This window comes from Gracilinanus agilis, chromosome 2, assembly GCF_016433145.1.
Source record: "Gracilinanus agilis isolate LMUSP501 chromosome 2, AgileGrace, whole genome shotgun sequence".
Classification (NCBI taxonomy): domain Eukaryota; kingdom Metazoa; phylum Chordata; class Mammalia; order Didelphimorphia; family Didelphidae; genus Gracilinanus; species Gracilinanus agilis.
This window is the reverse complement of record NC_058131.1, coordinates 674,576,473-674,597,846: the sequence shown is the minus strand read 5'-3', so window position 1 is coordinate 674,597,846 and position 21,374 is coordinate 674,576,473. Positions and strand designations below refer to the sequence as shown.

General features: G+C 48.4%; 1 protein-coding gene across 1 annotated transcript in view; it reads left to right on the top strand.

Annotated features, from left to right (window-relative positions):
• Positions 1 to 20,261, top strand: part of SGPL1 (sphingosine-1-phosphate lyase 1) — an 87,837-nt gene extending 67,576 nt beyond the window's left edge. The window contains exons 8-15 of the mRNA XM_044659096.1: positions 6,347 to 6,435; positions 8,257 to 8,362; positions 9,349 to 9,447; positions 12,118 to 12,267; positions 13,989 to 14,227; positions 16,338 to 16,484; positions 18,740 to 18,860; positions 19,066 to 20,261. Coding sequence (XP_044515031.1) covers positions 6,347 to 6,435; positions 8,257 to 8,362; positions 9,349 to 9,447; positions 12,118 to 12,267; positions 13,989 to 14,227; positions 16,338 to 16,484; positions 18,740 to 18,860; positions 19,066 to 19,203 — 1,089 coding nt within the window. The 3' untranslated portion in view covers positions 19,204 to 20,261. The remainder of the gene's footprint in view (positions 1 to 6,346; positions 6,436 to 8,256; positions 8,363 to 9,348; positions 9,448 to 12,117; positions 12,268 to 13,988; positions 14,228 to 16,337; positions 16,485 to 18,739; positions 18,861 to 19,065) is intronic.
• Positions 20,262 to 21,374: the final 1,113 nt, after the last annotated feature.

The window sequence follows — 21,374 nt, the reverse complement described above, 5'->3', positions numbered from 1 at the left end:
TAGAGTATGACACACACTCACAGACACACATAAACACACATGCTATAGGAAAGAAACAAACAGACCTTGGTTATGTGCCATCTATGTGCCAGGCCCTGTGCTATTCACTCTACAAATATTCTCTCATCTGATCCTTTCTACAGCCCTGGGAAGGAGATGCTATTATTATCCCCATTTTACAGGAGGAAACTGAGGCAGACAGAGGTTAAGTAACTTGCTTAGGATCATACAGCTAGTGTCTTAGGCTGTATTTGAATTCAGGTCTTCTTGACTTCTGTACACTGAGCCACCTAGCTGCCTTTGTAGGTAAATAATATTTTTTTGGGAAAAAATGGTAATTTGTCTTATTAACTCCATAAGAGTTTTCTTAAATCTAGGAATCACTTAAGGACTTTAAGTCACAGCCAAGGGGAAAATTAAAGTAATGTTTTTTGTTCAGCTAGGGCAACTGAGACAAGCATGGTAAGGTACTTAAAAGTTTTAGGAGTTTTGAATAAAGTCTGACAGCCATTGGGTAGAAAATTGTCACTTAAGGCATATAGTGCGGAGCTGAGTCATGGTTGTGTTGCATAAAAGCTTTGGTTGTTCAGTAACTCTGGGTGTTCACCTTCAGTGGTACAGATTGCAGCCCATCATCACCTTGTCCTTCATAACTCTTCCATGTCTTAAGAACCAAGATCACACACCACACATCTTAATGATTTTCTGCAGCCTTCTCCTGCCCATTATCCCATTATTGCTCTGTGAGTCACTCGCCATTTTAATTTTTTGGAGACTGTGGCATGCTGAGATCGGCAGCCAGAAGAATACTGGTGCTCAAAATCTGAGTTTTTGTTCTCTTAAAAGCATTCCACGGCTTCCCAAGGGATGGGGCCCTCTATGGGTTGTCCATCCAGCTTAAGTGTATCATGGCCTCACCTATGGGCATTCTTTATCTTTTTGTTTTTTCCCCGAGTCGGTAGTTAGACCTATACTTTTGAGTGTTCTTGAATCTCATTTAAGGGCCTTTTTGCCATCTTCAGGTAATTAGCATGATGTTATTCACAGACAAGAACATCTTGATTTTAGTGTCTTTACCTCTGCATGGAGTTCTTGTTCCATTTGGAATCTGGATGTCCTTCTTGATGGTGTCAAAGACCATGAACAGGCATATCTCTTTGTAAGATGCCTTGCTTAATATTAATAATCAGGGTTGTTTCATCTTTTATTTCATTTCACCTTATCATTATGTTCACTTTCTGGATCACAGTATCCTTTCCTGGTCACTGGTCCCCTCTCTGTGTTTGCTCCCTCATTAGCTCACTGAGGGCAGGATCGGTCTTTGCTTTTGTATTTGTTTCCAGTGCTTGGTACAGTAAGTACTTAACACATGCTTTTTCACTCATTCACCTGCCAAAGAATCTTATATAATTTTGTCAGGCCTATCAAGATTGACTTGGACAAGAGTTTTGCTTTGTAGAATCAAATCTGTTTGTATAGTTAAATAACACAGGGAAGGCCTGATATTGTTGGAACCTTTGAGTGAACTGTGCCACATGAAGATGAGGAGGTCTATTGGGGAACAGTGTTGGTGAAAGCCTGTCTGCCTCTTTCTTACACTTTGATTAGGAATTCCCCTTTTACAGTGAAAATAATTTTCATAAGGATTTTATAGAGAAGAGTACGTAGGTTGGTAGTTTTTGATGTGGTTCAATTGCCCTTTATTCTAGTAGAATAAATAATATCCATAATTTTTTCTCAAGAGTTTGAAATTTCTCTTTTCATCTTTTCTCTGCCTCGTGTCTTGAGAAGTGATCCTTCAGTGCACACATAACGTTTGCCTTAAGTACAACCCTTTTTTATGTACATTTGGTCTGGCCTCACTGTCTTTCCTGCCTTGAGTGCAATTTTTGTTTCCTCATTTAATGATATGATCCACTGTCATTGTTGGAGAAAAGAACTTATGTGAACTTTACAGACATTTTTCATTTGTCATTTATTTCCTGTTCTCCTCATTTCATCCATAAAAATATGCTCAAGATCACTGGGTTACTCACCATGCTTTCTTCTAGATGTGTTCCCCTCTTTACTGATTCACCATTTTATGAGCTATTAATACAGATAGTTTCTCATGATCTTCCTTCTCCAGATCATTTTATGAATGATTTTATATTCAAAACTAGAATTTGTATTCTAAATTTATATTCTAAAAATTATAGTCTAAATTCTAAATCTTCTTCATTTCATATTCTAAATTCTAGACTATGCCTTAAAGTTTTTAAATGGTCCCTAGAGGCAAGAAAATTCTTGAGGAGTCAATAAATTCTAAATTTATATTCTAAATTCAATATCCAAATTTCCCTTAGTTGCCATATTTTTGCTGGGTCAGGGAATAGTATTTACTGGAGGAAGTGGTTTCTATACTCTTAGTTTCCTGGTTGTGGTGAAATTAGTTTAATTTTCTAAAGACTTCTCAAGTCTCTTCTGGCTGAAGTCTCTGATTCTGTGGTTTTAGGAACTGTTGACCAGTGATGTTTTCTTTCATTTCCCATTTTTCATAAATACAGCTACTTATTTTTTTTTTTAATGCTTACCTTCCATCTTGGAGTCAATACCGTGTATGGGCGCCAAGGCAGAAGAGTGGTAAGGGTAGGCAATGGGGGTCAAGTGACTTGCCCAGGATCACACAGCTGGGAAGTGTCTGAGGTCAGATTTGAACCTAGGACCTCCTATCTCTAGGCCTGACTCTCAATCCACTGAGCTACCCAGCTGGCCCCCACAGCTACTTATTTTTTGAAATTCTCTTGTGTTACAATGCTAAGAAATAAACTAGAAATTCAGGTAGCATTGTGTCTGGTGGCCAGCAATCATCGTTGGTTCTTGTCTCTAGGAATGCTAGATTTCTCTGATAGTAATATAGGGCCCATTGCTGATGTACATATTATCCTTACTTGTAGAATTAGTGTAGCTTAAAATATTCCTTTCTCTCAGCTGGCGGCTGTGCGATTTCTGTCTGATGAGCTTAAGAACTAATTGTACCCACTTGTAGGAATTTCTGAACATACTTGTCTTAAATTCCTTTGCCAGTATCTGGAGCATGCCAGCCATGGACAAATCATGCTATTAGGAATCAGTCAAGAAGAAAAGATATTTCAGATTAGGTAGCAAAACATAACAGACTCTTTAAGCTTTTGCAGTTATATGATCCAGAGAAGAGATGATGTGTAGATTTTATGTTTGAGACCTTTGGTTCCAGTGGTTTTTTTTCCCTTATAAACAGAAGAAAATAGCATTAGTAATAACTTTGTAGATGTGCCAGGCAGTTTTTGTTGGTTGGGCCTCTCTTCCCTCCTAACACTGCAGAGTGGATTGAGTAGATGTTAGCTGGAATTGTACACTTGTTTCTATTTTTTCTGCGGGTTTGTAGCTGTGGAGGGTAGGTAGGAATGAGAGGATTGGTTTCAAGCGAGCATACAAGGCCACCTTTACCCTAACAGCACACCCCGTTGTGCAATCTCTTACAAAGCCAGAGTGGAGAAAGCTTCTGTGTGTCTGCTTCTTGGTTTTCAAAACCAGTAGAGTGAGTTAGACAAAACCTGAAGAGTGAGCGCCTTCCTCCTCCAGCCCTTCCCATCTTTCACACCAACTTGCCTCCATGGGTCGGACTTTCTTGGCAGTGCCATTCGTTATCAGTATCTTCAAGGGGAGCCAGTCTGCACTGTCTCGCTGCTTGGCATACCGGAGCCACTCAAGAAGTCGTAATCCCTGATTCAGGGTGTTCAGGGTTAGATTGTTCAGATGAATCTCTGTGGCCCATTTCTGCTTAATTCACAGTCAGCATGAAGAGGGAGGAAGGCCAGAACAGAGTTCAGGAGGTGACAGCTGCTCTCTGGCTGATGGAAATAGCAGGTGATATTTGGGAGAGGAGTAAGGACAGGGACTCCCCTTCTCCAGGGCTCTGCTATTCCATAGAATTCCTTTTCTTCCAAACTTTCTTCTCTTGTTGAGTCACTACAGTCACTTCCCCTTTTTCTCTTTCAGCAGATGGTCTTGTGCTCATTTGTGACACAGCTTTCTCCTTGTTCCCTTCCTCTCTCCATCTTCCCTTCTTCTCACGCTCCTTTGCTCCCCTCCCCCATCACACCTCTGACGGTGAGCATAGCCCGAGCTTCTGCCTTGGGTCTTCTTTCCTTCTCTCTCCATCATTGACTTTTTGGAATGCCGGCATCCCTTCAAGATTGAGTTCAAGCCCCACTTGCTGCATAAATCTTTCTTTGCTCCCCCAGTTTCTGGTGTCCTCCCTTCTCCAGCTACCTTGTATTCGTTCTCTATGGACACATTTTCTCTCCTGAGAGACTGTAAGGTTTTTGGGTGAGGATCCTTTCCTTTTGTCCTTGTCATCCTGTATGTGGAGCAGCTTCCTAAATATCGGATTCCTTCTCAGGTTCCTTTGCTGGCTCCTCCCTCCTAAGCCAGAGTGTCTGTGCTGGGCTTTTCTCCTTCCCCTCTCGGGGTGATCCCATCTGCTCTCAGGGATTTGGGGGTCATCTCTGCGGAGCCGACCCCCAACCCACACAGCCTCTCGGACCCCAGGCTCCGGAGTCTCACCCTCTGCCCCTGTACGAATGTCGCCTGGTTTGTAAGGTCAGCCTCCTCGCGGGTGGACAGACACTTCCCTCCCGCCTCCTTCCCTTCCCAACATCTCGCAGTCGTCCCTTTTCTTCGGGGGACAAGACCTCGCCTCACTCTTGGTTTCCTGTCCTGCACCACCGTCCCATCCCCCCGTCTCCTCCCGCCTGCGGTCGCCCCGTTCCTGTCGGCTCCCCAAACTGTACTCCTGAGGCGTAGCTCGGGCTCATGGCGTCGAAAGGCCGACGCTTCCTGGGGATGGCGGAGGTCCTCTCGTTCGGACTTCAGGTGGACAGGAAGGCCGGCTTCTCATGGGAAATAGCTCGCCGCGGGAGATGGTCGTCCCGTTCATGTTCTCTTATTTGTGACGCTCACCATGACGAGCCGCAGAGATGTCCGCGGGAGACTCGGGGGTGCAACGAAAAGTCAGCGTGGCGGCGCTTTGGGGGAGCTCTCGCTTCCGGATCTGTAGCCCCAGGGGCAGGTGTCCTTCGGTGGGGAAGGGGGGTCCTCCCGGCTCTGCACTCCATGGCTCTAGGCCCCAGCTCTGCCTCCTCCCCCTGGGCCTCGGCCGGGCTGCCCCCCAGGGCCGCTCATCGCCTGGGTCTCCTCCGGTGCTGCCGCCCCTCGTCCCTTCCTGCCCTCTCCCACCTCCCCTGTCCTGCCACGTCCTGCCTCGGCGCTCCTGCACTGCCCCTCAAGCCAGGGCCAGGCGGGCACATGATCCTGGGCCTGGGATGGGGGCCAGGGAGACCCCCAGACCGGTCAGACGCTTCCCCACCCTGAGGCGAGAGCCGAGGGTATCGCGGACCCCTTTGGCCAGGACCTTGTTTTCCTTTTGGTCCGAGCAGCGAGGACTGGAGCCAGGGGGGGGGGGGGGGCCGAGACTCCCGGATTCGCCAGGCCTTCCCTGGCTGAGGGACTCCCTTTCTCAGGAGGTCTTCCCAAGAGCCCCAGCCTCAGCCTGCTTGTATCGTAGGGCCGCCTCCTCAGGAAGCCTCTGCGCGGTGTCCCGGCCCGTCTCACCGAAGCCACGCAGGGGGTGTTGAGCATCAGCACAGGAAAGAGGGTATTTGTGTGAACATGCATCTGTGTGTCCTGCGTGTCACACGGGCACATGTGACGCGCCATCCTCACCAGGGGCTCTTTAGACGGGATCCGCCCCCTCAGCGGGTCATCCGAGGTCTGGACGCCACCCCAGCGGGTCACCCACTTGGGGCTGTCTCTGGTCGGGGGGCGGCGCGGGCTGGGCCTCGGAGAACGCTGGAGGCGACCCCCGCGCGGGCTCTCTGCAGAGGTGCCGCCCGGCCCAGCGGGCCTTCTGAAACGCCTGCAGCAGCAGCGGCTGGGAGCGATTTTGCTTACAATATTGATCTGAAATGGAACATTTCCGCGTGGCTGGCGGCTCTTCTGCACTCAGCCGGGACCTTGTGGTTCATAAATAGGTAAGAGAGGCTGGCCCCCGCCATCCATGTCCGTCCGTCCATCCGTCTGTACAGAGCAGGGCCCGCAGGCTCCGGGAGGGCCAGCCTCGGCCACAGCCCGGCCCAGGACTGCCACGAGCCAGGCCGTACCCAACTCTTGGAATTTGGTGGATTGGCCGTCTCCCACCTCCGCCTTCTTTGGGCCGATAAAAGCCAGGGAGGTTCGCTTGGGCTGACACGCCAGAACCCGACAGCGCCCCGGGCTGGAGCATCCCGTGCACTCCCTCCCTGCTCATGTCTCTGCTTCCTTTTAGGTGACGTCGGGCGGGACGGAGAGCATCCTGATGGCCTGCAAAGCCTATCGAGACCTCGCTTATGAAAAGGGCATCAAAGTTCCAGAAATGTACGTATTCGCTCCCTGGTTCGAGGGCCCGCATGAGAGTCCCTCCAGTGGACCTGCTGGTCTCTTCTGGCAGCTGGGACCCTCCTCATCCTTGAGCCTTCCTACCAAACGGGCCCACTGGCATCTGACCTGATGCTTGATTTACTTTGGAATTTGAGAACTTCTTGTCATCTTATGCTTTAGACTCTTTTCTTTTTATTTTAAAGCCTTCCCTTCCCTCTTGGAATCAATACCATGTATTGGTTCTAAGGCAGAAGAGTGGTCAGGGCTAGGCAATAGGGGTTAAGTGACTTGCCCAGGGTCACACAGCTAGGATGTGTCCGAGACCAGATTGGAACCGAGGATCTCCATCCACTGAGCCACCCAGCTGCCCCCTGCCTCAGACTCGTAAGGGCCTGGGGTTTCACAAGTGACATGTCAAAGTATGTTCTTTGGAATGTTTTTGATTCTTCCTGTTGGGCTATAAGCTTCCAACCAATTGAGGAAAACCTCTTTTTCCTTCTCATTTTTCCTCAGCCCAGACTATACCAGCCACAAGTTGCCCCTCATTTACTCTAGAACAATCCATCTCTTTTGTTCTCTGGTCTTTCCTTAGAGCCTGGGCCTGCTGCCACCCAGTGGACTGACTTTTTTTGGCTTTTGATTTTATGGGGCATCTTCTGGCTGTGTCAGTATTTTGCAGGACTAGAGACCAAAAGCTAGGATCCCATATGATTTACCGCCTAGATGATGCTTGAGAGTTAGCTGGAACTACTCCTCCCTTCATTGGTACACATGCATCTTTTGGACTTGGGTGCTTAAGAAGCATAGTTTGGTGGCCTGTATTGAGGGATACTCATCATTGTTTCTAAGGTAGGATAGGGGATGCCAAGAGTTAATTCAGAGAGGTCTGAAAAAGAAGACCAGAACTTGTTCAATTTTCTCTGTTTATACTGTTTGAAACACTGATCCCATTTGATTGAGAGACTTTTTAAAATTAAGTTTATTTATTTACTTAATTAATTTAGAATATTTTTCCATGGTTCCATGATTCATGTTCTTTCCCTCCCCTCCTCCCAACCCCCTCCCATAGCAAACACATGGTTCCACTGGGTTTTACATGTGTCATTGATCAAGACCTATTTCTATATTACTAATATATGCATTAGGGTGATCATTTAGAGTCTACATCCTCAATCATATCCCCATCAAACATGTGATTGATCGTATGTTTTTCTTCTGGGTTTCTGCTCCCACAGTTCTCTCTTTGGAGGTGGATAACGTTCTTTCTCACAAGTCCCTCAGAGTTGTCCTGGATCATTGCTTTGCTGCTAGTAGAGAAGTCCATTATATTTGATTGTGCCACAGTGTATCAGCGAGAGATTTTTTTTTTAAAGCAAAAGGAGACTCTAATTTCTCATTTTACTTCTTTATTAGACTCATGTTCTTGGATCACCCTATGACAGGTGTACTTTCTACTTCTTATAGTAGCATCACCAACGTGTTATTTCCAGAATGAGGAGGAAGGGGGGCTAAAAAAATTAGCTTGACTTCTAATTGTTCAAGTTGGTTGTTAGTACTGCTGGCTAACACAGCAGTACTAACTTTGCCTTGTGTTGACCTGATTCTTTTCCCTTCTCCTTTGATGGAGTGGATAGAGTTCTGGACTTGGAGTCAAGAAAACCTGGGTTTTAAATCCAGCTTTAGACATTTATTCATTGTATGGCTCTGGGCAAATTGTGGAGCCACCCTTCTGGGCCTGAGGTGCTTCGTCTGTAAATGAGGGGTCTGACCCGGACCGCAAGGCCCTGCCAGTTCTGAATTTATGATTCTGTCTTCCAGTGTGGCTCCTGTCAGTGCCCATGCTGCATTTGAGAAGGCAGCCCATTATTTTGGGATGCAGCTGATAAGGATCCCACTGAAAAAGAATATGGAGGTGGATGTCAAGGTACGTTTCCTTGTCATCTTCTTGTCTACCATCTTGCCTTATAAGAAGGTGGGGATTGCATCCATGTGGCTTGTTTTATCTAGTGTCACTTTCCAATGAGAAGTGGTGTGTCTTAGGGGATAGACTGGCCCAGAGGCCAGGAAGGACCTGAGTTCAAGTTCTGCCTCTAGTACATAGTGACTTTGTGACCCTGGTTAAGTCAGTCAACCTCTCCGTGTTCTAGTCAACCATAAGTCGAAGAGGAGGGCAGCTCATTAGATAGAGCATTGGGCTTGGAGTTAGGAAGATCTGAGTTCAAATTCAGCTTCACCTTCTTTGTAGCTGTGGGACCCTGGGCAAGTGACTTAATCATTGCCTGCCTTAGTTTCCTCACCTATAAACCAGGAACAATAATAGTACCTATTTCACAAGGTTGTTGTAAGGATCAAATGAAATAATAATTGTAAAATATTTGCATAGTACCTGGCACATGGTAGGTGCTTAATAAATACTTGTTCCCTTCTCCTATCTGGGTTATAGAAGAGATTTCTTGCCAACAAAATCTCAGGTCTCTTCCTTCTCCTTCCTCTCTCTCTTCAAATAGACTGTAATAAAATCTTCCGTAATAGTAGTTAGAATATTGAAAACAGTGGCCACTGGATTATCAGAGTCTCTTCATGGACTGAACTCATAATGAGGAGTCCAGAGAGTTGGTTCCTGTTCCCAGCAGCACCAGGCCCTGAGACGTGGATGCTTGTCTTCCCCTCAGGGTGCTGAAAGCCGCCAGAAGGGTTTGTTTCCTTTCTTTTCTCACCCACAGACAGGTGGTCACCCAGACCTCCATCTTCTCCTCCTGCTTGTATTCTGGCAGAGTCTTCCCAGGCAGGGGAGCTGTAGTCGGGAGCTCGGAACGTTGACCTGGTGGCTCTGGACCCTTCTTGGCTATGAGGAAAACAGTGACACATTGTTGGTATTCTCATCCTCCTTCATTCTCTTTCAATCTCTAGGCCATGAGAAGAGCCATTTCCAGTAACACTGCGATGCTCGTCTGCTCCACGCCTCAGTTCCCCCATGGGGTAATGGATCCCGTTCCTGAAGTGGCCAAGGTACTCATTGGGACTGTTAGAAGAGTGACAGGACTAGAAGTGAACATTGTTTGGTTGGTCATGGTGGATAGCAGCAGGCACTGGTGGTGGGGTTCAGCCAGACCAGTATCAGAGGGCTCTGGGTTCTGAGGAGTTTCCTAGCCGTGTGCTTTGGATGGGTGATGGAGGGGTTTGATGGCTATAGATGGATGTAAGATTCTACCATCATCACATAAAAACAGGAAGCCCCAGCTCTCTAAGATGTCAGGACCTTTGTTTCCAGGCTGGATTGAAGCTGCTCTTTTCCTCCCAAATCCTGTTTTAGGGACCTGCTCATCCGGTGCTTATTTAAATAATTAAACAACTTGCATGTCAGAAGTGGGTAGAGTATCAGGAAGAAATACAGCCTGGCTCCAAATCTTCCCACAAAGAGAAGGAAAGCACAACAAACCAAATTCTGATTAGGAAATCCAAGAAAGTCCCACAGAGGTATTTTTCCAGCCCAGAGTGTTTTAGGAAGACAGACAGGTTTAACGATCCTCAGGACAAGGTCTGGCCAGGAACGTGCTATGAGAGGATCATTCCAGAGTCCAAGGATTGAGAGAGAGCCAAGACTGGGCCCAGGCCCAAGCAGAAAGAAATCACTGAATTGGTTAGAAACCATTTCTCTCTGGAACTCACTTGCTGCCCAGTCATAGGCCACAGATCCTGCATGGAGAGGAACCCACAGAGGAGTGTCAAACTCTGGTTGTATTCTGAGGAAGGAACAAGTTCTAAAGCAAGCAGAAGCCAGGTGGTTCTGATCCCTGGAGCAGAGTAGGGACTTGGGTCTAGCCCCAGCCCAGAACAGAAGTGGCAGTGGAGTAATCAGGGTAGGGTTCTCAGACCAACAGGGGGCTTGTAGGCTTCCAGCCCGAGCAGTGAAAGCATCAGAAAGAAGGAAGGGGACAGATGCTTTCCTGAGAAGTACACAGAGACCAGCACTGGATAAAGTCCAAAGTCAAGAAGCAGGCTGGAAGAACAAGGAAACATTAAAAGAATTCTACCATAAAGAACTGCTAGGAAGACAGGAAATCTCAAAATACAACCCTGAAGACAATGATTCCAAAACCATTACAAACAAAACCTTAAAGAAAATGCAACTTGAACATAAGTCCAAATCAGCATTCCCAGAAGAATTTAAAAAAGAGCTTAAAATAATTTTTGAAACCAAATGAGAGTGGTAGAGGAAAAAAATGGGAATAGAAATGAGAGCTATGGAAAAAAGGTATAGAAAGGGAATTAACAGCTTGGAAAAAGAGGTACAAAACCATACTCCCAAAAAGAACTCCTTGAAAATTGTAATAAAGCAAATAGAAGCTAATGACTAATCAAGAAATATTGAAAATTAATTAATTAAAAACAAGTTCAAACAACAAAAAAATAGAAGAAAATTTTGAATATTTTATAGCAAAAACAACTAACCTGGAAAACAGAGCAAAGAGACCCAATTTAAGAATTATTAGACTATCTGAAACAGAGGACAAAGTAGAAATGGAAAGAATACACTAGTCATTTTCTTAAAGATACTCCAAAATTAAAACTCTCAGATATATCATACCTCAAATTTGGAGTTCCTAGGCCAAAAAAAAATACCATAAGTAGACAGAAAATATTCAAGCAATGAGGAGCCAGTGTTAGGATCACACAAGATTTAATAACCACCACTATGAAGGAGTGGAGAGATTAGAATATATTTCAGAAGGGAAAAGAACTAGCCTTACAACCAAGAATGACTTACTTAACAAAACAGTGTAATTCCACAGGAGGGGGAAAAAATGGATCTTTCATGAAATAGAGGATTTCCCAGTATTCTCAGTAAAAAGACCAAAATAGAATAGAATTTGACATATAAATCTCAAGAGAAGCATAAAATAAGCATAAATGAACAATCCTAGGGGATTAAATAAGGTCCAACTATTTATATTCTTATATGAACAAAGGATACATGTAGCCCCTCAGAACTTTATCCTCCACAGTAAGAAGTGATGAATAGGTTAATTTTTTTAAAACATGGGAAGACCTACATGAAATTATAAAGAGTGAAATGAATAGAACCGAGAGAACATTAATACAGCAACAGGAGTATTGTTTAAAGATTAAGTATGAATGTCTACCTCCATATATAAATATATATTCATGAAAATATATATTCAAATGACACCTTCTCTAGTGTGGGGAGGGAGAGACCTGGGAACCAAATTAATTTTAAAAATTCTATCATCAAAGGTCATAGAGTTTAATTAGAGGACCTGGGAATAATTGTGTTATGTTTGATGGTATTAAAAGAAGAATGGAAAGGATGAGGAAGAGGAATACATTGGAGGAGCAGGGAGAAGAATAATGGGGAAAATTCTGTCACAAAAATGGCTGTACAGCAAAGGAGAGGGAGTTGGGCAAAGAATGGGAAACATGAATAAAATTAAAGGATGAATGAGGTGTAATAAAAAGGAAGGTTTTGTTGTACAAAATACTATGCCTTTGTGTGAAGCCCTGGAGTGATCCTGGGGGTATTTCCCATCTTCATTTCTTTTTGCATAAGACATGAATACAGAATACCTTTGTTAGGTCCACCTTTCCTGCTATGTGCCATCATTGGGTTTTTCAGAGCATCAGTAATGATTTCCTCTGTTCTTTGTTCTCTCGGTATAGCTGGCTCTCAGGTATAAAGTCCCTCTCCATGTAGATGCCTGTTTGGGGGGCTTCCTCATTGTCTTCATGCAGAAAGCTGGATACCCACTAGATCTTCTGTTTGATTTCCGGGTAAATGGAGTGACCAGCATTTCAGCAGATACGCATAAGGTAAGACAACATGGAGAGAGAAGTTGACCGCTAAGATAGTCATCTGCTATGACAAGAAGCAAATTTGAGCTACTATACTTCTAGCCAATATTTCCCAGCTCTGAGCTGTTCTGGAAATCTGACTTGGTTCTTAGCTCCCACCAAGGCAATGTGTCCAGGTCATGGCATGGTTAAATGAAATGGCCAGAAGTAGCCAATCAGAATCCATTACTCTGCTGATTTTTCTTTGCCTCCTTTACTGTAGGAATCTTTTAAAAATTTTTTTGTTTATTTAAATTTTATTTAATTGATTAATTAAGAAAATTTTTCTAACTGTAGGAATCTTGATCTATGTTTATGATCCGTGAATTCTGTCATAGGAGGAGTGTCTAGGCTTTTTATGAGGAAAAAAAAGCTATTTTTTATTTCTCTGAAAATGATTGAGATTATGGGGATAGAAGTGTATAAAGAAGTGGATGTAGCCAGAAGTGGGAGGCCGTCCTCTCCTCCTCTCATTTGAAATGTACTTTGAAATCGACTGGGTGGATGTCATGATCCACCCCTTGGGCATCATATTTCAGTGGGACCAAAGGTGGGAATTCCCTTTTTTGTCTTGCTGGTATTTCAATAGCTTGGGCTGCATTTTCAGAGTGTCAATTAAAATGGAGTACAGAGGAGTGGGGGTTTTTGGTGTGTAAATGCTCAACAATGGTTTTTTTTTTTATCCTTCTCTATTGCTTTCTCACCACTTAGAAAGCTTCCATAGACTTTCCCCACCACCCAGTCAGGGTCTGCTCAAAGAATGGATTAAAATAGGAAAGAGGATTTGCTCTAAGGAAATCTTATAGATTCTTAGCCAAACAAAAGTGATTATTGGATTTTTTTGCTCTGTGACTTCCCTTTCTCCAGTGATTGAGATCAGTATATTCCTTCACAGCTGAAATACTAAACAAGAAAGTAAACTTCTTGGCAGGAAGAGAAGGTATACATGGAACAAGCTATGAGCTTTTGCTCCCAGCATTTGAACTCCACACTTTCCCATGGGAATTTCTCACAATTTAAATGTTATATTAAAAAATCTATTACCTTCTGCCTTAGAATTGGGACTGTGTATTGGTTCCAAGGCAGAAGAGTGGTAAGTGCTAGGCAGTGGGGGTTAAGTGACTTGCCCAGGGTCACACAGCTGGAAAGCATTTGAGGCTAGATTTGATCCTAGGACCTTCCATTTCCAGGCTTGGCTCTATCCATTGAGCCACCTAACTGCTCTGAATTTATCATAATTTTTAGAATTAGGATCAATCTTAGAAAGAGCTTAGTCCAGCCCCTTCATTTCACAAATGAGGACAGTAGGGCCTCACACGATAGGTGGCAGGGATTCATCTACAAGACTTCTGACCCCAGGCTCTTTGCTTTTTCCATTTTGACCTTATAGCCTATTATTTTGACTACATGTTGATGAAATCAAAAAAGACTAAGCAAAGAAAAATCATGTTTCTGTCTGGCTGGATTCTGATTGCATGTGAATTGCAGTTAAGCCAACATGAGATGCCTGAAGTCGTTATTAGATGGAGTGTTTGATTGGGGGAATGAAAGGGAGTTCAGTGAAGAGTGGAGCCTGCCAGCGTGTGCTGCCTCAGGGCTCCCACCTCGGGGCTCCCGCCTTGGGCCTTGGGGCTTCCACCTCAGGGATCCCACCTCGGGGCTCGGTGCTCACGCTGTTCTCCCCGCTGTCTCTCCTCCAGTACGGCTACGCACCCAAAGGCTCGTCGGTGCTGATGTACAAGAACAAGGAATACAGGCGCTACCAGTTCTTCGTCAGCTCCGACTGGCCGGGGGGCATCTACGCGTCTCCCAGCATGTCGGGCTCGAGGCCCGGAGGCATTGTCGCAGCCTGCTGGGCCACCCTCATGCACATGGGCCTCAGCGGCTACGTGGAGGCCACCAAGAGCATCATCAGGACCGCCCGCTTCCTCAAGTCAGAGTACGTGGCTCCTGTGCCTTTCCTGCAGCTCTCTGCCCTTCCTCTCTGGCTGTCCCCTTGGGGCTTTCTACTTCCTTCCCTTGGTGGGGAGCTGTGGGCTGGGGGACCCTGGGGGAGGCTGGGCTGTCATTTCAGACTGAGGAGTCCTCTTGGGCCTGCTGAGGCTGCTGCTTTATTCGTAGGCCACCACCAGCCATCTGAGTGAAGCTTCTAGAGATAACTGGAGGGCTGAGATGCGGGGTGGGGGGTGTAGGAAGGAGCCCTCTGAGGGGTGGAGCTCCTTGTGGTTAGGCCTGTCCCTCAGCCTTCTCTGAGCCCCAAGAGAAGGAGCCTCGACGTACCCCACCAATTCCTCCTCCTGTGCCTTCCATGTACCCAGCTTTAGATGGTGGCTTTTTTCTTTGTGGGGATGCTTGACAACATAAAGCCTGCGCCGGGTAGTGGACCGGGCTTAGTCTCAGAGCGTCACAGATTTAGAGCTGGAAGGACTTCGGACGTGGTCCAGTCCAGTCCTCTCATTTGTCATTTGAGGAAACTGAGACCCCCCCGGGGCGTCCTGGTCAGTGGGTGGCAGAGCCAGGAATCCTACGGGGTCTTCTGACTTGTGTGATCCTGAGCAAGTTTCTCTTGTGTTTGGTTTTATTAGAGTTTTATTTTTTAATGAAGTTGATTTTTTTCTTTGAACACTCTACCCCAATGGGAAAAAATAAAAAGAAATGCAGATTCCACCTAACAAATAGACACAGTGACACGAAAAACATTCCCTCATTGGCTGTGTTCAGAGAACATCTATTTCCTTCTCCCTGAATACATCCATCACCTCTCTGGCAGGAGGTGGAGAACGTGTTTCATCATCACTTCCCTGGAACCGTGGATGATCTCTGCATTGATGATAGTTCTTAGTGCTTTCTGAGCGCTCTTCATGGGGCTGTTATTTAGGGTAGAAATTGTTCTCCTGGGCCTGCTTGTTTATTTCTCAGTTTATAAAAGAGCAGTCACTGCAGGAGCTGACTCAGTTTTCTCTTCTGTTATTTGAGGATGGCATTTGGACTCCCTGCTTTATTGGCATGTGAGGGAAAGCGCCTTAAAGCTGTAAGCCTTGAATTGTGCTTTCAAGGCAAATGATGATGTCTGTGTGTGAGAGCCCTGCGCTTTTGTTGTTGGGAGAACTGCTAGCATAGGAATTCTTCACTGGCGTGGATCGCAGGTTGTCCCCCGGCACCCCGTCAGGCAGCGAGGCCAGCGGTGGAGCTGGGATTTCATACCATCTCTAGCCCCCGTCCTCACTGGCTATCATCATCAGCATCGTTCCTAGCAAAGACATTATTTCTGACTTGGGAAACCATATGTGGTTTCTTTTGGTGATTTGAGATGCTTTCTTCATTCTCTTCCACCTTGGAATTTTCCTGTTTCCCTTCTCTAGATGTTCAGTTGCTCTCCTATTTCCCCATCTTTCCATAGGCAATTCCTGTAAAATAGGGTAGTCAGAACTACATTTTATAACTGAGGAAAGTGAACTAGAGAGGCCTAGGGAACTAGAGCAAGACTGCCTGAGGCCACACCGTGAGGGAGGGCATGGGTCAGTCTAGAACCCAAGCCGCAGATTCGGGTAGATGTTTGGAGAGAGGCTGCTGCCACCAGGCCTTGCAGGGAGAGCAGCCCTTCAGAACCCCATCCTCGTTAGGCCTCACTGCCCGTGACGTCTGACGCAGGCTGAGGCTTTTGCGTGTTCAGAATTCGATGGGAAGGTCTGCCATTGCTCCCACCTGCTAGAAGAGTATGGAGGAGGCACCTGGCAGCCCCGGGTTTGTGAGCGGCTTGTCTAGTGCAGTCATCCACATGGGCTGCAGAGCTTGGCCCAAGAAGCCACCCGTCTTATGGAGTTGTTCCCTCTGCGGGACGTTGTTTAGAGCCTAGGACAGAAGGGCCATACGTGAACAAACTCTTCTCTCTCTTTCTTTTTTAGAAGAAATTCATTCATTTATTTAGAATGTTTTTCCCTGGTTCCATGATTCATGATTTTTCCTGCCCTCTTCCCTCGCCCCTCCCGGAGCTGACAAGCCATTCCCCTGTGGTATACATGCATCTTTGTTCTTTGTCTTTTTTTAAGGCTGGAAAAAATCAAAGGCATCTTTGTCTTTGGGAACCCCCAGTTGTCCGTCATCGCCCTCGGCTCTCGTGACTTTGACATTTTTCGTCTTTCTAATCTCATGACTGCCAAGGGTTGGAACTTGAATATTTTGCAGTTCCCATCGAGGTAAGTCCACGGCTGGTCTGGCTTCCTTTGCTCCTCCAAGGGCTCCAGCACAGCCTCTGTGGCCAGCAAACTGTGGGGGTCTCATTGGGGGGTCTCAGAGAGTCGTCCCTTGGGCCTTGGTAGGCTCTCTGGGCACATGTATTGGCCAGAGGGGTGGGGGAAAGGTTGGCTCACTGTCCAGGACCAGAGGAACCCAGGGAGTCCTGAGAGAGCCTGGCAGCCATTCCCTTGTTTGGGTGGCTGAGGCTCCGAGGGGGTGGGGTCTGCTGTGCCGTGGGCCCGTCCCAATTGGGGCACCAGGGCCAGGGCCTTTTCTGCCACCACACCTACCTTCAAGGCTGCCTCTCCACAGCTTGGACTGGTGGAAACGTGCTTGAGCTAGACTTGTGTGTGGACAGGCATCCCTTCCACCGTATGACTTTCCCCCGGCGGCCGGCATAAGAAACTGGATGGGGATTTGGGGGAGTTTTGTGGAAGCTGCAGATGTTGTGTACACAATGAAAAAAATAAGTAAAAAGAAAAACGTGCTAAAAGCACACAAATACCAGCCAGCGACTCGCCCAAGGCTAGAAATGCTACCGGTAGCTCCGTGGAGCTACGACTAAATATTTAACCCACGTTTTATGAGAAGGTGCTATGTACACTCCAGAAAAGAAAAACGTTCAGACTTCTTTTCTGGTACAAAGGGAAGGCCAAAACATTGTACACTGATCTACCAGATCCTGGGGGGGCCACACCCCAAACTCCAGCCGTGTGGAAGAGGTGCCTGTGTGTGAGTGTGTAGCATACGTGTATCTGTGTAAGTATGTAGATGGATGTCTGTGTGGGCACATGCATACTGTTATAAGGAAATAGGTAAAATCTTGATCTTTGGTTAAAGGGAGAGGATAAAAGAGGAGGTAGGTATTAGGAGGAGGAATGAAGGGGATGGCTGAATGTAGGGAAGGAAAGAATGAGGTGGTATATTGAATGGTGAGGGAATAGGTGGGGTATTCAGGAGAGGTAGCTTAAAACAGGCTAGACACTGAAAGGTAGAGACAGAGGAAACTGGGGAGTAGGCTGAACCCTTCAAGGCAGGAAAGTATCCCTATGGACACAAAGGAGTTGGGCCAGTCAGAAGTTTTTAAATCTGCCTTGAGGGCTTTCTCTTGTTAGTTTCTCAAGTCCCTTGAGGGAGGAGCCTCCTCCCTGCCAGTGAAACTGATGGCTGCAGGAAGTCTCCAGTAAGGACTTCCTGCTAAGATGGATGCCTGCAGTTCCTCAAGAAATAAAGAGAAAATAATTCCTTCCCTCTTCAACCCTTGCTTAAATTTTCAACACAATGATTCACCAGAGGGTTTGAGTAGGTAACAAAGGAGGTTTATTGATATTAGGGTTGATCAGAAAGGAGAGAAGGGTTTAGGGTTTTGAATTAACCGCTAGGGAGAAACTGAAGCTGGGGGAAGGGTCAAGAGAGGGTTAGACTAAGGGAGAGCCTGCTCTCCCAGTCAAAAGATTTGGCTGCCTTAAAGTAAAGTATATACTAGATCAATAAAATAAGGGATAGGTTGATTCAAAGATGTCCTACTTGCCTACAAAAAACTAAAACCCACAAAGTCTAATCACCAAAACCAAAACCATTCTTCCTCCCAGAGCCCAAAGGGAAAATCAGGTAAGATAATAGGGGTATAATATGGAGAAGGTCAGGGAAAGGTCCAGAGAAATCATCTAGGTTCAAATTACCAGAGACAAAAAGCACAGGCCAAAGCAAAGCCAAGAGCCAAAAGCAGAGCCTCAGTTGGACCTTCCGCTCTCTTCAAGCCTCAGGTTCCAACTCCCTTTTGTGTCAAGATTCTAAGGCTTCTAACTGCTAGCGAGTTTACAGTTGACTCTTGCAAGAGCAAAAGCCTCTGTTGCATCCTTGCATTACAATATGTGCAAGGCACACACATGTTAAAACTTAAAATTGGGGGCAGCTGGGGGGCTCAGTGCATAGAAACTCAGGCCTAGAGGAGGGAGCTCCTGGGTCCAAATCTGACCTGAGACACATCCTGGCTGCATGGCCCTGGGCAAGTCACTTATCATGTGGCTCCGCTTTTACCCCCTTCTGCCTTGGAGCTGATCCACAGTACTGATTCTAAGACGAAAGGCTAGGATGCCCCCAGGGGGTGGGGGTGAGTCGACACCTTCTCCTTCCTCTCCATGTTCCTCCTTGCTGGCCTGGGTGCTCTGGCCTGGGCTGGCTGGGCTCAGGCACGTCTCCTCCTTGCTTGCAGCATCCACATCTGCATCACGCTGCTCCACACGCGCCCCAAGGTTTCCATGCAGTTTCTGAAGGATGTCCGGGAGTCCGTCACCCAGATCATGAAGAACCCCAAGGCCAGGACCACCGGCCTGGTATGAGCCCCTTCCCTTCCTCCTCTGGGGGCTGGCGGGGGGATGGGGCAGATGGGAGCCTCATGCGGGATGGAGGACCCGAGTGGACGCTGCGCCTGGCCACGGGAGCAGGGAGCTGCCTGCCCAGATGCTCTCTCTCTGGGTTCCCGGGCCGGCCCAGGCCCAGGCAAGGCCCTGTAGCATCTCTTCTTGCTTGGCTTCGCAGGGCGCCATCTACGGTATGTCCCAGACGGTGTCTGACAGGAAGATGGTGGCAGAACTGACAGAGGCCTTCTTGGACAGTCTCTACATCACCGACACGCCTCCGGGCAGCCCGAAGAACGGCTCCCCCAAGCCCCACTGATGGGCCCGGCTGGCCTTGCCAGGCTCCGGCCTGGGCTGATCTCGCGAGGGAGCAGGCCGCTCTGCCCGGGCAGCCGTGCACATTCCACCAGAGGAGCCGCTGGGGCATCTGGGCAGGGGGCTCTCCTTTTACCCCCTCCACGTCCCGGGGCTGCTTTTAATTTGAACCCAACGGAAGGGTTTCCTTCTTTAATGATCTCGTCCCTGTTTTCATCCATTCCTAGGCCTTTTATTGGGGGCACCTTCACCCTCCTCTAGTGATTTCGTGGCTGCTCATCAGGGAGGCTGGGGCACTCCGTCTGGCCTCCCTGGGGGCCTTTCTTCTTCCTTGGCCGAGCACGGAGGTTTTCTTTGGCCCTCCTCCTCCTCCTTTCTCTGGGGCCCACTGGGGAGGACCACGGCCCATCGCTGGTTAGCTAGTAGGAGGCGCTGCTCCTGGTGGGAGGAGGCCGGATGGAGGGGTCCGGCTCAGGCCTGCCATCCCACCGGAGGGATGCTGGCCTGGACTTCTCTCTCCACTGGGCCACCAGAGATCCCCTTCGCTCCTGGTTTTCCCTCTCCTTCCCGGGCTGCGCCTCTTGGGGCTTGCCCGCTCCTGGGATGGGCTCAGCTCCTGCACAGGTTGGATGGAGACATTCCCCCCCCCTCCACCCCTGGCGTTTCTGCCTATCAGAGGGGGAGCCGGCGGGGAGGAGACAAAAGCCCCGTTTTTGCTCTCCCCTCATGCCCTTGTCCCTTTGGCTCCAAACCATCCTGTGCGTAAAACTGGTACAAGAGTCGGGATCCCGACGACGTGAAGGCACGTGTTAAAGGGCATTCACCAATTTGCCTTGACTTCTTCTGGCTGCTTTTGGGGGGGGTCTTATCCGAGGGGGGTCCCACACCCCACCCCACACCCCACCCCACACCCTACTCCACACCCCATACCCCAGGCCTAGTTCATGCCCCAGACCTTGCTTAACTCCCTGTGGTACCCATGGCCGCCACACCTCGGCCCGGTCCTTAGACTCCTGGCTTTCTCTCTTACCCCTAGCGGAAAGGTGCAGGTTCAGGGCAGCAGAAACAAGAGGCTCCCTGGGATGGTGGACCATCCTGGGGCCTGGGGGCTGGGGTGGCCTGGTGGCTGGGGGTGGCCTGGTGGCTGGGGGTGTCCGGGGGCTCAGGGCGGCCTGGTGGCTGGGGGTGGCCTGGTGGCTGGGGCTGGCCTGGAGGCTCAGGGCGGCCTGGTGACTCTGGGCTGGCCTGGGGGCTCGGGGTGCCGTGGCACGAGCACACACAGCTCTTCCCTGTGGAGGATTCTCATTTCCTAGCGTGCCTTTCTCTGTGATTCCGAGCAGCCGCCAGATGCCCAGATCCTGGCCCTCGAGAAATGCATTTACTGAATTCTTTTAATATCATTCTGGGCTTGGGCGTTGGTGTGAGCCAGCTATTCGGCCTCTTCCCGGAGCCTGGGAATGTCCGGCTTATCCGCGGGCCTAAGCTGGGCAGATCTGTGCCCCCCCCCCCACGCTGGGATTTGTATTTCTGCACTGCCAGTGGGGAAGGGGAGCCCCGAACCCTGCCCCACAGAATGGTCGTCTCCCCTCCGCTGCTCCGTCTGCCCTTTTCTGTACCTCTTGGTCCAGGGGATGTGGAGGAAGGGGGGAGGCCCATCCCTCTCGCCCATTTAATTACTCGGGGGGAGGCCCCTCTTTGTGACGGTGCCCGTCCTCTAGAAGGGACAGGAGCTCCTCTTTGGGTCTCAGCTGTTCTGGCACCGGCCGGCGGCCCCCCTGCTCTGCGGGTAGCTGCTAGGATGGAGACGCGGCTCTCCCCTCGCATTCGGAGCTTTGGCTGCCCTCGCTGCCTGAGGATCAAGCTCCTCCCCTCCCCGAGCTTTCCCAGGGAGCCTCCCCCCCCCCCCTTCTCCTCCCAGGGCTGTGTGACCCTGCCGTGGCGGCTCTGCCTTTGGTTTACTCCCTCGGTTCTTCCTTCTCGGGGCCCTGGGCCGGCCGCTGCCTCTTCCCGCCGCTCTCAGCCCTCACCACAAACCTCGGTACGCCCCTCCCCTCGCTCTGAGCTCTGCCGCGGCAGCAGCAACCTGGAAAAACGATTAAAGCTCTCCAACCTCGCCCCGGAAGCCCCGAGTCGTTTGTAGGCCGCGTCCGTGCTCCAGGGGCCGCGAGGGCCGGC